The following is a 17,198-nucleotide window of genomic DNA, read 5'->3' on the forward strand; positions in this document are numbered from 1 at the left end:
TCGTTCTGGTCATTCCAGTCATTAGGTCATATTATCTCTTAGGCTTTATATATATATAGACTAGAGGTCCGGTGCACAAAAATTTGTGCACTCGGGGGGGGGGGGGTCCCTCAGCCCGGCCTGTGCCCTCTCGCAGTCTGGGACCCCTCAGGAGATAACGACCTGCTGGCTTAGGCCTGCTCCTGGGTGGCAGAGGGCAGGCCCAATCCCTAGGTGCAGCCCCTGGTCGGGCTTAGAGCAGGGCCGATTGGGGAGTTGGGGCGCCGCCCCCTGTCATGCACAGAGCAGGGCGGATTGGGAGGGTGTGATGCCACCCTCAGTCACGGTCAGGGTAGGGCCGATTGGGGGGTTGGGGCACCGCCCCCTGTCACACTCAAGGCAGGGTCGATGGGGAGGTTGCGGCGCCACCCCCTGTGATGCACAGAGCAGGGCCAATCAGGGGGTTGGGGCGCTGCCCCCTGTCATGCACAGAGCAGGGCCCATCAGGGGGTTGGGGAGCTCCTCCCTGTCACGCACAGAATAGGGCTGATAGGGGAGTTAGGGCACCGCCCCCTGTCACACACAGAGCAGGGCGGATCAGGGGGTTGGGGCGCCGCCCTCTATCACCCACACAGCAGGGCCGATCAGGGGGTTGGGGCGCCGCCACTGTCACACTCAGGGCAGGGCCGATGGGGAGGTTATGGCTCTACCCTGTCACACACAGAGCAGGGCCTGTGTGTGGGGGGGGTTTGGGGCGCCGCACCCTGTCACACACAGAGCTGCAGGGCGATCAGGGGGTTTGGGCGCTGCCCCCTGTCATGCTGATCCGGTGCCAGGAGGCCTCGCGGCTCCGCTGATCCCGGTGCTGGGAGGCATATTACCCTTTTACTATATAGGATAGAGGCCTGGGGGCCGGCTGGTTTGCCCTGAAGGGTGTCCTGGATCAGGGTGGGGGTCCCCACTGGGGTGCCTGGCCAGCCTGGATGAGGGGATGATGGCTGTTTGCAGCTGGTCACACACCCTTCAGGGTGGGGGTCCCCACTGGGGTGCCTGGCCAGTCTGGGTGAGGGGCTGAGGGCTGCTTTCAGGCTGGCGGTTTTACTGAAGCTCCCAACCGCTCCTTTTTTTCTTTTTTTCTTTTTTATTCTGGGCCAGCTTTAGCTCTGGCTCTAGCTCTGAGGCTTCCCTGCTGATTGCGTTCTATAATCGAAACAATGTATAACTCCAGCTCTGAGATCCCGGCTGGCTGAAAGCTGGTTTCTGGGGTTTTGTTTAGCTTCTATATTTGTTACAAAGTTTCTTAGAGTTGCAGCTCAGAGGCCGGCAAGTCAGGCGGGGAATGTTGGAGTCTGCAGTCACTGGAGCAAGCAAGCCTCATGTTCGCTTCCAGCTGCCTGGCTGCCGGCCGCCATCTTGGCTGACAGTTAATTTGCATAAGGATATGCTGATTAGCCAATGGGAAGGGTAGCGGTCGTATGCTAATTACCATGTTTCTCTTTTATTAGTGTAGATATGCTTGGAAACAATAACATGTAGCAACTCAGTGAGCTTGACAGCAAAAGAACTTTATGAACAATACAATGGACACAATAGTAGCTAGTAGTCTTAATCAACAGAGACCTAAACAATAGAATCACTTCAGCTATACTATCTAATAAAAGAGTGATATGCAAATTAACCATCACTCCAACACAAAGATGGCGGCACCCAGTCCTCTCAGCCCTGCTGGAGTCCTCCAGTCCCAGGGGCGGCCGCTGAGAGCAAGGCCTGCTTGGCCATCGCCATGGTGACCCAGGAGCGGCCAAGCGGGCCCCGCAGACAGTGCACAGCAGGGCCCGCTTGGCCATTGCCTGCGGCGACCCAGGAGCAGCCAAGCGGGCCCCGCAGACAGCAGAGAACCACGGGGAACAGGCCTAAGACATCAGTAGGACATCCCCTGAGGGCTCCCAGATTGGAGAGGGTGCAGGTTGGGCTGAGGGACACCCCCTGCATGAATTTCGTGCACCAGGCCTCTAGTACTAATATAACATGAAAAAAAAAAGAAGAAAGAGAATACTATATTTATTAGAAAAAATAAGGGCAACAAAACAATTAAATGTCAAAATTTTAACACTGACTATTAATATTAAATTAGTTCTCCCCCCCAAAAAAAATCTCTAAAATTCTCCAAAAGTTATTGTCATATTATGGCAAGTTCCAGTAAGGGATAGGAAGAATTTTCCATCATACAGACAATAAAACTAACTTCAAGTGTTTACTGCTAACCTGTTTTCCTATGTTTCCACCCTATTTAGATCACCTTAGAGAAGGAAGCACAGCAGAAATGAGACCACACGCTGAACAGAAGCACTAAAAGCTGGCTATGTCTGCAGTTATTACATCATCATATGTAACCCTCTTATTGTTCCCTCCTCCATTCTAACACAGTTCAGTTATCTGCACTGGACGAAACTTTTCACAAGGGATTAGGCAAGTATTTTATTTTTTAATTTTGGTTAATCCTCACCAGAGGATATTTTTTTCTACTGATTTTTAGAGAATGGAAGGGACAGGGAGAGACAGAGAGAGAGAAACATCACTGTGAGAGAGACATATGGATTGGTTGCCTCCCGTATGCGCCCTGACAGAGTAGGGATGGAGCCTATAACCAAGGTATGCTCTTGACCGGAATCAAACTGAGAACCATCAGTCCATGGGCCTATGCTCTAACCACTGAGCAAAACTGGGTAGGGCCAGGCAAGTATTTTCTAACCACAGTTCAGAATTATCTCAATGTTCAGAGTATCCAGGATTAGAATCACTCTCCTCTAGATTTCTCTGGCTCAACCGCCCAATATCTGGAATTTACTTTCTGTTTTGACAATTAGATCATAACTTTTTGTGGATTTTAAGTGCCTTTCCCCAGCTTTTGAGTCACTAATTCTGTACTCCTAAAGCACAATTTTGATGACATATAGCTTAACTTGCTCAAAAATTCTGCATGGTTTCTCCTCATTGCTTAATAAGTTTATTAAAAATAAAAACAAAAACTTTTGACGTTGGTATTCATGGCAGTAAATTTTCTGATCCTAAGATACTTATCCAACATTATTTCCTACTACTGACTTAATCATAACTTTCATTTCAGCCAAACTGGAATGCTTGTTCTTTCCAAACACATTCCACACTTTTACCCTCACCCATCCTTGCTCGTGGATACACTTTTGCAAGAACATCTTTGTTACTTAATCGGCCTTTCAAGTATAGGGTGTCCCCCCCGCCTCCCCAAAAATGTATACATACTTGAAGAGCTGATAACTCAATTTTGAAAATGAAATGTATTTTAATAAACACTGCCTTTATATTTATTTGAAGTATGTATACATTTACTCAAAGTATGTATACATTTGGAGATAGGAAGATAAATAAGGTCCTTGCCTTTATAGAGTCCATAGATCATAGGGAAGTAGTCATAAAAACAGCTAATAAATTATAATAAAATAGAATAAGTAAACTCTTATAGACATAACACAGGGTATCAAAGAAGCAAAAAGAAATAGATGTTATCTCCAGAACATACATATGCACTCTAAATATGTAAACCAGATTATAAGTGTAAACCATTAATTAGGTTCTTTCAAAAAATGCTAGATTTGTAAAAATGTGCCCAATCCACTGTATGCCCCATTCTCATTCATTTTTCTCCTTCCCATATTGATCCCAATATGTTTTCCTTCCCAAAATATAAGAAATTGTATCAATTTGTAAGTAAATATGCTCAGAGTTCATCCAATAATACAAACTCATTTCTATACTTATCTTGTCCCAGACTGGTAACAAGCAGTTTACAAATTGGCACCAGACTGCAGACCACACTTTGAATAGCACTATCACGCAACTGGGTCTCTTACATGACCCAAAATATTCACTTTCCCTCTTTTTCTTTGTCAACCAAAATAAACAGAGACACAATGAAACACAGTGTTTAAAAATTATGATTTCAAATAAAAGCTACCGTACTAAAATAATTTAAAGGATACGAATTTCTGTGACAGCCTTCAAGGAATCTAAATCATTTCCTGTTACCCCTAAAAAGAAAATCCTACATGTGTATATAGATATTTTTTAACCTTTCTCATAAAAACTGTTTCAATAAAATGTGCATAACCTTTTATTGACAGCACAGCTAAAAATACTATATCACAGTTTAGAATATAATGCAATATAATTAGAAAATGCAGCAACTGCACAAAGAGTGTTACTCTATTCAAATTTACTGTATTTTTGTACTCTTCCCAATGCTAAGAAATACAGACTAGTTTGTACTTTTATAAACCAAGTGAAAAAGCAAGGAATTACCTTGAGCTTCATGAGGCTGGGATGCAACTGAAAAAGATGGTGCTTTGATTATGACTTCTCTGATTTCAGAAGCAGAAAAAGCATCCCTTGCTATAAACATGTTAACATCTGAATATTGAGGTTTCTGCTTACTATTGCTACATTTCCAGGATTTCCCTTTGTTCATTTCTGTTTGGGCAATTTTCCCTGAGCCAACATGAGAATCCAAGTTTCCACTGTCACTAGAATAAGCACTCCCATGTATATTGTCAGATATTTTAAATAATCTGCAAAAAAACAAAAAAAGGAAAAACATGTGTGCATGTGAAAAACTATCATAAAATTGGTTCCTTTAAAAATACCTGTAAATTATGGTTTATTCAAACACAAAAATTAATCATTCTCCTAAAACATAATTTGTTAAGTTTACCTCTGAATTATGTATTTTCACTTTCCTAAAACTCAGATAAATCTATTTGTGGTAGCCAGTCTCCGAGATCGCCCCAATGATCCTTATCTCCTGGTATTCACATCTTTCTGTAGTTTTCTATTTCAAATCAGGACTAGCTGTGTGACTAGTAGAATACTATGGAATCCAAATTTATAAAAGCATAAAAAACAATAAATACTTGGGAATAAATTTAACAAAATAAGTATAAGACTTGTCCATAAAACATCATTGAAAAAATTTTAAAAACTTAAACAAATGGAAAGATATCCCATGTTGATAGATTGGAAGACTTACTGTTATTAAGATAGCAATACTCCTCAAGTTGATCTTCAGATTCAATACAATACCTATCAAAATCCCAGCTGGCTTCTTTGCAGAAATTTATCCTAAAATTCATATGAAAATGCAAAGAACCAAGAATAGCCAAAAACAATCTTGAAAAAAGGAATAAAGTTGGAGGACTCACCACTTACTGATTTAAAACCTTACTACAAAGCTACAGCAATTAAAACATGTGGGATATGCCAGTATGAGATATAGCCTTATGTCAGGCATAAGTACAGAAATATTAATCAATGGTATAGAATTGAGAGTTCAGAAATAAACCTTTATGTGGTATAATAGGAAATATAAATTTGGTCTTTTTTTTCTAGCTCCTGGCACAGAGGAATTTCCTGTGTGGTAGAAGTGATAGAAGCATCTTTCATTATTTATAAGAAGGCCCTTTCAATCATATCTGAGTTTATGCTAATGAAGTGACTCTTCTAGGGCCCCTAGATGGTTTCAGGATGGGGATGATGCCAGAAAGACAAAATCTTGATTACAGGTTTGAAACTTTTAGCCCCACTGCTGACATTCAAGGAGGGGAAAGGGGCTGGAGACTGAGTTCGATCACCAATGGCCAATGATTTAATAATGAAACTACCATGATTGGAAACACCCCTAAATAACAGGGGGTTCTGAGAGCTTCTGGATTGATGAACACATCTAGGTACTGAAAGGGTAACACACTTAGAAAGGGCATGGAGGCTGAGTGTGCCCTCCCTCTCCATACTTTGCATCTCTTTCATTTGGCTGTTCCTAAGTTGGATCCTTTATAATGAACTGATAAATGTAAGTAAAATGTTTTCCTGAATTCTGTGAATCATTCTAGCAAATTATCAAACATAATGTGCAGTCATGGGAACTCCCAAATTTGTAGTCTGCAAGGCAGAATTGTGGGTAACCTGGCACCCTATTTGTGGCAGGGATCTGTAGTGGGGCAGTCTTGTGGAACTAAGCCATTAACCTGTGCAATCTGACACTGACTCTGGGAGTTAGTGTAAAAACTGAATTATTGGTTATCCATTCAAATCAGAGAATTCGCTGGTGTCAGAAAACCTCCATACCTTACATTCATAGTCAATTGATTGTCAATGAGGGTGCCATTACATTCAAAGGAGAAAAATTAGCGTTTGTTTGTTTGTTTGTTTTCAACAAATGGTGCTGGAACAACTGGACATCTACATGCAAAAAAAAAAAAATGAAGTTGGACTCTTACGTTGCACCATACTTTTTAAAAAATTAACTCAAAATGGATCAGAGACCTCAATGTAAGAGATAAAATGCTGAGAAGAAAAGTAGGAGTAATTCTTCCCAACCCTAGATTAGGCAATGGTTTCTTAGATATTGACACCAAAAGCCCAAGCAATAACAACAACAAAAATTGGGTTTCATCAAAATTAAAACTTTTGTACTGCTAAGGACACCATCAAAAAAGTGAAAAACAACATTCACAATGGGAGAAAATATTTGCAAATCATATAGTTGATAAGGGACTTTTATCCAGAATATATAAAGAACTCTGAAAACACAATAAAAAGACAAATAACCCTGGCCAGGTGGCTCAGTTGGTTGGAGCATCATCCCATACACCAAAAGGTTGTGGGTTCGATTTCTGATCAGGGCACATACCTAGGTTGCAGGTTCAATTCCCAGATAGGGTATGTACACAAGGCAAAAGATCGATGTTTCTCTCTCACATTGATGTTTTTCTCTCTCTCCCTCCCTCTCTTTTTACAAATCAATAAAACACACACACATATCCTCAGGTGAGGATAAAAAGATAAATATATAAAAATAAAAAGACAAATAACCCAATTAAAAAACAGGCAAAGGATTTGAGTAGACATTGCCCCAAGAAGATACACCAAGAGCCAATCATCACATAAAAAGATGCCCAACATCATTAGTCATTAGGGAAATACAAATCAAAAGCACAATGAGATACTACTTCTTCACACCCACTATAATAAAAAAGACATACAATAACAAGGGCTAGCAAAGATGTGGAGAAATTGAAACCCTCATATATTGGCTCAGTGGTTGAGCATCAACCCATGAACCAGGAGATCATGGTTCGATTCCTGGCCAGCGTATATGCTTGGGTTGCTGGCTTGATCCCCAGTAAGGGGGCATGCAGGAGGCAGCCAATCAATAATTCTCTCTCATCATTGATGTTTCTATCTCTCTCTCCCTCTCTCTTTCTCTTTGAAATCAATAAAAACATATTTGAAAATAAACCACACACACATATATTAGTGGTTGCAGGGGCTGGGTCAGGGAGAAGAATGGGGAGTAACTGTTAATGAGTATAGATTTCCCCTGAGGGAAAAACAATGTATTAAAATTAGATAGTAGTGATGGTTGCACAACTCTGAATATTCTAAAAGCCATGAATTGTACACTTCAAGTTAATTAGATCTTAATAGAGCTGTTCCAAAATATTCATAGACACCAATCTCAACTGGGCCATTTACAGTGTCCAAAAATGCTACCATTATTCGAATTAGAGCTTTCCCATTCTCCATAATGTTTCCATCTTTCTCATACTTGTTCAATACCTCTACTTTTCCCCCTCAAACTCTACAGATGACCTCATCACTTATGTCACAGAGAAAACAAAAACTCCCAACTAGATCTCTTCTGAATCATAAATGCACATATCCTACCTGGACAATTTTTAAGTACCTAAAATGAAATGTCCAAATCTGCACTCATCATCTTTCCCCAAACCTGTTCCTACTTGATAAGTTTTCTATATCACAAAAGGGCACTACCATCCTTAATCATTCTGGCTCAAGCCAGAAACCTAGAAGTTCGGTCTCATGTCCAATAAGTATTTAAGTCCTATGGGATTCTATCTTCTAAATAACTGTCAACTCTCTCGTTCCTGCTACCACAATCCTAGGTCAGGTTACCATTCTCTTACCTAGACTGATAAAATAACCTTCTAAATGGCCCTTCTGAATGTATTCCAGCTCCCTTCTAATTCATCATACTGGGGCCAAAATGGACTTTAAATAAAAAGAAAAATCTAATTTTACTCCTCAGCTTAAAACCCAGGACCTTGAACAATGGTTCTCAAATTTTACTGTGTGTAACAATCATTTAGAAAACAAGTTGAAAATAATGGTTTGTTGGTGTCATCCCCATGTTCATATAGACTGTGATTCAGAAAGTCCAAGTTAAGACCCAGAAATCCAAATTTTAATGAGCACTCCAGGTGATTCTGATGCAACAGATCCACAGGCCACAGTTTAAGAAACACTGCCTTAAGGAAAAGAATTAAATGTTATCCTGGCCTATAAGACTCTGAATGACTTGGCCCCTCTGTATCTAACCTCTCAGATTTCTCTCTTTATAATAGGGGTGGGGAACCTTTCCTGCCAAGGGCCTTTTGGATATTTAAAACATCATTCGAGGGCCATACAAAATTATCAACTTAAAAACTAGCCTACTCTATTTGGTCACACATTTAATTAACTCACCCCTAATGCCTTGGTCAGGCCAGACCAAATGATTTCCGGACCTTATAAGGCCTGCAGGCCAGATGTTCCCACCCCTGCAAACTAAGGAAATTTTTTAAGAATAGGCCAAGCTCTATGCCACCTTAGGTCTTTTGTACATACTATTCCTTCTGCGTGGAACACTCTCCTTTATTTGCACTTAGTTTTATTCTATTCCTCCTTAAAGTTAAAATTAAATATCATTTCTTCAGGAAAGCCTTCCCTGACAGTCCAGAGCAGATTAGGACCCATTCTATATCCTCTAACAGCAGTTCTCAAAGGATGGTGGAGACTATTTCAAGGAGTTCATAAAATCAAAACTATTTTCATAATACTACTAAGGCATTATTTGCCTTTTTCTCTCTTATTCTTGCTAGTTAACATGGAGTTTTCCAGGGGCTCCAAGTCATGTGATATTACAACAGACTGAATTCAAAATCATATATGAGAACCCAAGTATCTTTTATGAGTTAGAAATGTAAAACATTTGCAAAATCATAAAACAATATCACTCTTCTTCACGGAATTATTTTTTGTTTCAGAAAATAATTATTTTTAATGAAAATATACTGTTTAATTTAACAAGTATGTTTATTATTTTTAAATGTATTAGTAAATAAATATTTTTCAAATTTTTGTTTTTATTTCTAATATGGTTAAACACTAATGCTTAAATATTAAAAATAACCCACATAAACAAAAGTTCTTTGAAAATCCTCAATAATTTTTAAGTGTAAGGGAGTTCTAACAACAAAAAGTTTGAGAACCTCTAATTTAACCATATACTTCAGCAAAAATAACTGTCGTACTAATATATTTAGTTATTTACTATCAGTCTTTTCCCCTATTAAGTTGTAAGTTCTCCTAAGGCAAGAACCTAGCACTAGAATCCCACAGTCAATGGAGTGTGTGGTACATAATAGACTCTATTGTTGATGTTTTTCTCATTCAAATTCTACCATATTTCATACTTTTGGACATATACATAACTATTCAACTTTATCACTGAATATTATTTATTTCATTTAAGTACCTTTTTCTGAAGGCTGATGTGCTCTCTCCTTTTTCTTCTGCAAAATTAACTAATTTTGTATCATCTGGAATATTTTTCTCAGGTGCTATGTCAGTGCCAATGTGATTTCTGAATTTCTGAGAACCATATGTCAGCTTGCCAGAAACATGCAATAAGCCATTGTTGCCTGGACCTCCTAAATTTAGATCATCTTCTTCAGACTTATTAGAGAAAAAGGCAAATTGGAATTTTTGCATTGGTGAAATATAATTTGTGTTTTCATTAGTTTTCTTTAAATTTGATGTTAACATTTTTTGCCTCTTTTCCACACCTACAAAAATGGAATGTATTAATTATTACATGTTCTCCATGAAAATAAAATTTCAAAAGCATGATGAAAAATTTAATAAAAATTTTCAAAAGGGTTTACTAGGTAAATATGAAAGCAAAAAGAAGTATTAGTACAATAATAAGATAATCTGAAATATTATGTGAGGTTTTGAAATATAGGTGACTGTCACTTTACGGTATATCAGATCACTGAAGGGCCCACAGAAATTAAGAATTCTTTAAATTAAATTTGAAATTTATACAAAATCTATAGAATATTATAAAATAGGTTTAATCCCTGACCCATAGAAATAACCATATTTGTAATATTTAAGTATTTTATCTACTACAAATGATATAATTATACAATTATAAAGATTTAAAACTTACATAAACAATTTATACACAGAAATATATGACCAACCATATAAAATGTTACTATGATTCAGTAATAAAATACATGATACAATGCTTTTAACTTTATAATGTTGCCTCTAAAAATTAAGATAAAGGAATACTTTCATTAGGGTTACAAAATTGTAGGTTTCTTTAGAGACTTTACAAGCATCTTTGGGAGGAGTTTTGAGGCTTTGGTAGGGTCTGAATTTACATATATATATATATATATACACACACACACACACATATATACATACACACACGCGCGCGCACACACAAATATATATGTCCACATATATATGCACTATGGTATATATATTGTATAGTCTGTATATTATTTGGTACATGCAATAGTACATATATGTTTGCATTTATAAATATATATAAAATATAAATGCATGAACCTACCGCCCAATTTAAAAATGAAAATTTTGCCAACAATATTACATTAGATCACATATAATGTTTGAATGTGCTTTGCTTGTTTTTTAGCTTTACAAAATGATAGTATCAAACTACATATGATCATCTGCCTCTTGTTGTTTTCACTCAATGAATCTGTTTCCTTAAACCAGAGGATCCTACTTTTAGTAAAGGGCAAGGTGAAAACTAAATAGCAATGATAGTTTTGATGGTAAGAGGAAACAAAATTCACAGAACAATAGAATGCGTATATGTGATAGTATATTGTGTGCATGTGATATGTATATGTAAATATAAGTATATATAGAGAAGGAAAATGTTTTAGATCAGCGGTTCTCAACCTGTGGGTCGAGACCCCTTTGGGGTCGAACATCCCTTTCACAGGGGTCACCTAAGACCATCGGAAAACACATATATAATTACATATTGTTTTTGTGATTAATCACTATGCTTTAATTATGTTCAATTTGTAACAATGAAAATACATCCTGCATATCAGATATTTATATTACAATTCATAACAGTAGCAAAATTACAGTTATGAAGTAGCAATGAAAATAATTTTATGGTTGGGGGTCACAACATGAGGAACTGTATTAAAGGGTCGCGGCAATAGGAAGGTTGAGAACCACTATTTTAGATTTTTAGATTTGAATAAGAACACTGATCTGAATAAGAGAAGTCTCTAACTTTCATTTTATTCCACTAAAAATAAAAGGAATTAAAGTGTTACTAAATTGTTCTTACATTGACATGAGCTGCATGGGTTTGGCTTTATAACAGATATGTGATAATTTACCTAACAGTTTATGACTTTCTATTTCTTCTTCCAATGCCTGAGTATCTGGAATTTCTGAAACCAATGGAGCAGGTGGGAGAAAACAATCCAATGATTTTCCACTACATGGATAGCTATATAAAATACAAAAATGTAAATATACATGTTAATAGAACATAACATCAGAAACTATGTATTTATCAATAAACATTACTCTATCACAGACTCTTATACATCCAGTAAATTAACTGTCTGTAGTAACTTTGATTTATCCCTATATAGCAATGTTCTCGATATTTTTTTCCTTATGTGTCATAACATTAATGACATTGCTATGTGAGATATGCTACCTGAATAATGGCTATATCTCCATCTCCTTTTCTTCAATTCAAATGCTTGTGACAGGAATCTTAAATATGTTCCACTATTTTTTAAAAAGTAGTAAATCATTCTGAAACTTTAGTACCTTAACTATTACAAGTGACAAATTACTTTTGACACACCTCATAACTAATCATGGGGCATCAGTGTAAATGACACAATTACTGATATTCTAGAGTATTCCTAAAGCATTATTACAAATTAATGTCCTAACCCAAATATTCTTGGTCCAGAACCATCAAAAAACACAGAAAATCCAAGCCAGTTGAAAGTAATAACCATTTTGTAAACCTACAGCAATTGACCAGATTATTGCCACCCTGTTAGCGCTGATAACTAACAATCTCCTTATCTTTCAGCTGTGATCCTATTAACAGATAATGCTTTAATGTTTTCTTTCCAAAGTTGACTTGTCCTTCATTAAAACAAAAAGGTAAGTGTTAGGTGACAGGCAATAAAGTTGAGAATAGCACCACATGTATTTCCTATGCCAAATCCCAAGGATTTTATTATTTGTTTCTTATCTCTTCATTTAGGATTTCAAACTCTTGGAAGTGAGAGACTCAGTCTTTACTTTTCTGCATCTTACAGCACCTAACACATAGGTATTATGGATATATTTTCCAAATAAAAAATCTACAACACATTATCTGACATTGTCGATAGACTGTCTGACAAAGGCCAAAGCATTTGCTGCAAATCAAAACAAGATACCACCTCACACTTGTCAGATGGCCAGCATCAATAAATCAACGAACAAATGTTGGTGAGGATGTGGAGAAAAGAGAACCCTAGTTCAGTGGTCGGCAAACTGCGGCTCGAGAGCCACATGCGGCTCTTTGGCCCCTTGAGTGTGGCTCTTCCTAAGCCTTAGGAGTACCCTAATTAAGTTAATAACAATGTACCTACCTATATAGTTTAAGTTTAAAAAATTTACGCCCTAACCGGTTTGGTTCAATGGATAGAGCGTCGGCCTGCAGACTCAAGGGTCCCAGGTTCGATTCTGGTCAAGGGCATGTACCTTGGTTACGGGCACATACCCAGTAGGGAGTGTGCAGGAGGCAGTTGATCGATGTTTCTAATTCTCTATCCCTCTCCCTTCCTCTCTGTAAAAAATCAATAAAATATATTTTTAAAAAAAATTTGGCTCTCAAAAGAAATTTCAATCGTTGTACTGTTGATATTTGGCTCTGTTCACTAATGAGTTTGCCAACCACTGCCCTAGTTTGTTCTGGGAACCCTAGTTTGCACTGTGTGTGGAAATGCAGATTGATCCAACTAATAAGGAAAACAGTGTGGAGGGCCCTCAAAAAATTAAAAATGGAACTGAGTCATGACCCAGCAATTCTACTTCTAGGTATATATTCAAAGAAACCCGAAACACTAATTTAAGGGAATATCTGCACCCCATTGCAGCATTATTTAAAATAGCCAAGATATGTAAGCAACGTAAGTGGCCACCAATAGACGAGTGGATAAAAAAGTTGTGGTACATATAAACAACATAATACTACTTGGCCATAAAAAAGAATGAAATTTTACCTTTTACAACAGCATGGATAGACCTACAGGGTGTTATGCTAAGTAAAATAAGTCAGACAGATAAAGGCAAATACCGTAAGATTTCACTTATATGTGTAATCTAAAGAACAAAATAAACACACAAACAAAAATAGAAACAGACTCATAGATACAAAGAACTCATGACTATGGGGTGAAGTTCTGGGGAAACCAGGCACACGTTTCCAAAGGTGCTCTCCTAGTGAGTAACACAGGATGTGCTTAATTCCCCCAGCTATGAGTTGTGATAGCACACGTGAAATGATACCAATGAGGTAAATTCATTAGAGACTCAATGCCCAGGGTTTTTATTGGGGACTAATCATGTGGGCATCCTTTCTATGGCACATTCCAGATTCCCAGAAACAAAAGCAGATGTTCAGCATAAACGATATTACTTGTATAAATAGTTTATGCACCGTGAGCCACTCTTATCAGTTAACTAGAGGCCCAGTGCATGAATTTGTGCCTGGGTGGGGTCCCTCAGCCTGGCCAGCCCGGCGGGGCCAGCCGGGGGGAGGGACCACGGGAGGTTGGCCGGCCGGCCCTGCCCCTGATCGGGCCTAAGCTGACAGTCAGACATCCCTCTGGAAGTCTGGGAGCCCTCAGGGGACATCCTTAGTGCTGCCGCAGAGGTGGGGAGAGGCTCCTGCCACTACCGCTACACTGGCCAGCCATGAGCCAGCTTCTGGCTGAGTGGTGCTCCCCCTGTGGAGAGCATCTGCACCCTGGTGGTCAGTGTGCGTCATAGCGACCAGTCATTCCCAGTCATTCTGCCATTAGGGTCAATTTCCATATTATCCTTTTATTATATAGGATAGATGTTTGTTGATTCAATTACATGACTTTTAACACATAAAGAGTCATGTCCAAGATCCTTATTCTGGCATTTAACCTCCACCACAATAATTAGCTTACTTTTCTAATGTTATATCCCATTGTGTTTTTTTTTAATCCTTTTATGAATCTTCTATTCTATACTAGAGGCCCGGTGCACGAAATTCATGCACTTGGGCGGGGGGTCCCTCAGCCCGGCCTGCACCCTGGTGGTAAGTGCACATCATAGCGACCGGTCGTTCCACCATTCAGTCTATTTGCATATTAGCCTTTTATTATATAGGATACTATCCCCTAAAAATACTGTGAATCATCCCATCTCCATTCTTTTTCTCTTGCTGTCATACTCTGCCTTTAAATGCCCACTTCCTCTCTTGTATCAGAATTAGCAAATCCTTCAAAGCCTCCTGAAGTCTCCCACCACTTCTGCAAAGTGTGACCTGATCAGTTTAGCCCAAGTGTCCTTCCAAATATGAAATTTCATTGCATATATATAAATGCTTATCATTTGCTTTGCACTCTTGTTTTTTACTTTGTATTGTTAAAAGGTCAAACATATGTTCCAGTTTGCCTAAGCCAGTGCTGATTAATACTGGTTGTCCCAGTTAGTTGGATGCAACCCTTTCACTCTCAAGCTTATCATTTGTTTTGCACTCTTTTTTGACTTTGTATTATTAGAAGGTCAAACATATGTTCCAATTTATCTAAGTCAGTCCTGATTAACAACTGCTGCCCCAGTTGTTTGCAACTTTCATCCCAATCTAAATGATGAATTACATGGTCACATTATTTATTAATGAACTTTCCATATTTGTGTTTAATTTCCTAAAGTAGAGTTTGGTGTGTTTTTTTTTTTAAGTAAAAGTCTGTTTTAACCTTTTTATATCCTTTTCAGCATTCAGTCAATACTTTAATTAATATTTGAATGGCTCAGTTGTTGAGCGTTGACCTATGAACCAGGAGGTCATGGTTCAATTCCTGGTCAGGGCATTTGCCTGAGTTGTGGGCTTGATCCCCAGTGTGGGGTGTGCAGGAGGCAGCTGATCAATGATTCTCTTTCATCATTGATGTTTCTATTTCTCTCTCCTTCTCCCTTCCTCTCTGAAATCAATAAAAATATATATATTTTAAAAAGAATAAATGAAGTATGCAATTTATTCAATGTTTCATTTAAAAAGGATAATAGAACAAATGCATAAAAATGTTAGAATTTAAGAGCAATAATACATATGTGAAAATCCATAAACAGACTACCTATTCTCTATTCTTATTTCCTCTCTTACCACATCTTTATTTCCCCTGTACTTCCTGCCTGCACTGAATTTGCCTATGCCACTTGGTTTTTGGTACACTGCCCTTTTTGTTTCCAAAAGATCATCAGTACTTCTTGTAGTGAGCTATTTTTTGACCATTACTTCCAATCTTTAGCCAAAAATAATTTAAACAGAAATGCAAATAAATAAAAGCCAAAGAGGCAAGACACAATTCTACTTTTTAAATTACAACATGTAAGATGTTAAACTTTAGCTACTTCTTTATATATGAATTCCATGTTTACCAAATATATACCTAAGACATTACTCTGTTTATCCCTCATTTTTATTTACATATTTACCAGAGAGAAAATTATAATTCCTTAAACATCAAAAAAGCCTAAAGCAATATACTGTGCTATCATTCTTAAAGGCAGACTTACTTTTCAGTTTCATCTGGTTTTCCAAAAAACCAATTATCCAAAGAAAACAAGGAGTCATTTGATTTCGACATGTTAAAAACTGGATTTTGTCATAAATCTAAAAAATACAGAAAAAGTTTATATTTTACTTACAAAAATGTAGAAAAATATTCCTAGCTACATAAACTATAATCATAAATTTCTCAGAAAAACCACAGACTACCTTCCCAGCTGCATCTCCTGCAACTTCCTCCAAAGCGCTTCAATATTCAAATACATTATTCTCTGTTCTCCACTCTTTCATGCATTTCACACTTGTACCTCTCTTCATACTGCACCAATGCTTAGAATGTGTTTTCTTTCATTCTTGACCTGGCATAGTGTAGGTCAAATGTCATTTATCCTTCAACAGCTTCTCTAAATTTGTCCTCTTACCCAAAACAGAATTAATCACGCCTTTAGGGCTTTTATAATACTTTGCTTATACCATTATTTTTAGTTAGGATAGTGCATTTTATTGTGAATGTGTATGTCTCTAACAATAATACTATGTACATATTCAGGGACTTGCTTCAAAATATAGGTGGAGAGGTAGAACAGTATTAATGAAACAAGATTGGCAATTATTTGATAATTGCTAAAGCTATGTAATAGGTATGTGGAATTCATTATAATGCTCTGTTCTGCCTCTGTATGTATGTTTGAACTTTTCCAATATAAAAAAATTTACAAGTTTAACATATAGATTTAAGTTTACATTCATATTACATAACATATATAAATGTTTACATTCCTTTTTAAAATATAATTTTTATACTCAGAGATGTTATCTAAAGGCTAAAAACATTCAGCATTGGCTCCTGGGAATAGAATAAAAATATAGGGCACAAAGAAGCCTCAAATTTGATAGGAAATAGAACCATTTCTACACACATATGTTGCTTCCTTTACATTGTCATTCTTACCCCTGCACATGAACGCTACATCCCATTTTTCTAAATTCTAAATATGATAGAAAATTCTATATAACAAAACATGAATCAGAGGCACTAATCGTAAAACATAAATCACAATTATATTTATTCTGTGATAATTAATATGTACACTGCAAATCTTTGCTTAGGATAGAAGCTAAAATCAAAGAAGCTATATGAGTGCCATCTCATGGAGAAATCCATATTACCAAATCATGTCCCTCCAATTTTCAGTCCTCCCTCATGTGGGATGAG

At 37.5% G+C, this 17,198-nt stretch overlaps 1 protein-coding gene across 1 annotated transcript in view; it reads right to left on the reverse strand.

The window, feature by feature from the left end:
- HFM1 (helicase for meiosis 1) overlaps positions 1 to 16,061 on the reverse strand; it is a 96,740-nt gene extending 80,679 nt beyond the window's left edge. Inside the window, exons 1-5 of the mRNA XM_070403411.1 lie at positions 15,991 to 16,061; positions 11,538 to 11,650; positions 9,608 to 9,917; positions 4,318 to 4,583; positions 3,999 to 4,046 (exon numbers count right to left, since the gene is read on the reverse strand). Of these exons, the coding sequence (XP_070259512.1) occupies positions 3,999 to 4,046; positions 4,318 to 4,583; positions 9,608 to 9,917; positions 11,538 to 11,650; positions 15,991 to 16,061 (808 nt within the window). The remainder of the gene's footprint in view (positions 1 to 3,998; positions 4,047 to 4,317; positions 4,584 to 9,607; positions 9,918 to 11,537; positions 11,651 to 15,990) is intronic.
- Between the last annotated feature and the right edge of the window lie 1,137 nt (positions 16,062 to 17,198).

Source organism: Myotis yumanensis, unplaced genomic scaffold, assembly GCF_028538775.1.
Source record: "Myotis yumanensis isolate MYYU_CA2020_CCGP unplaced genomic scaffold, mMyoYum1.0.hap1 SCAF_2, whole genome shotgun sequence".
Lineage (NCBI taxonomy): Eukaryota > Metazoa > Chordata > Mammalia > Chiroptera > Vespertilionidae > Myotis > Myotis yumanensis.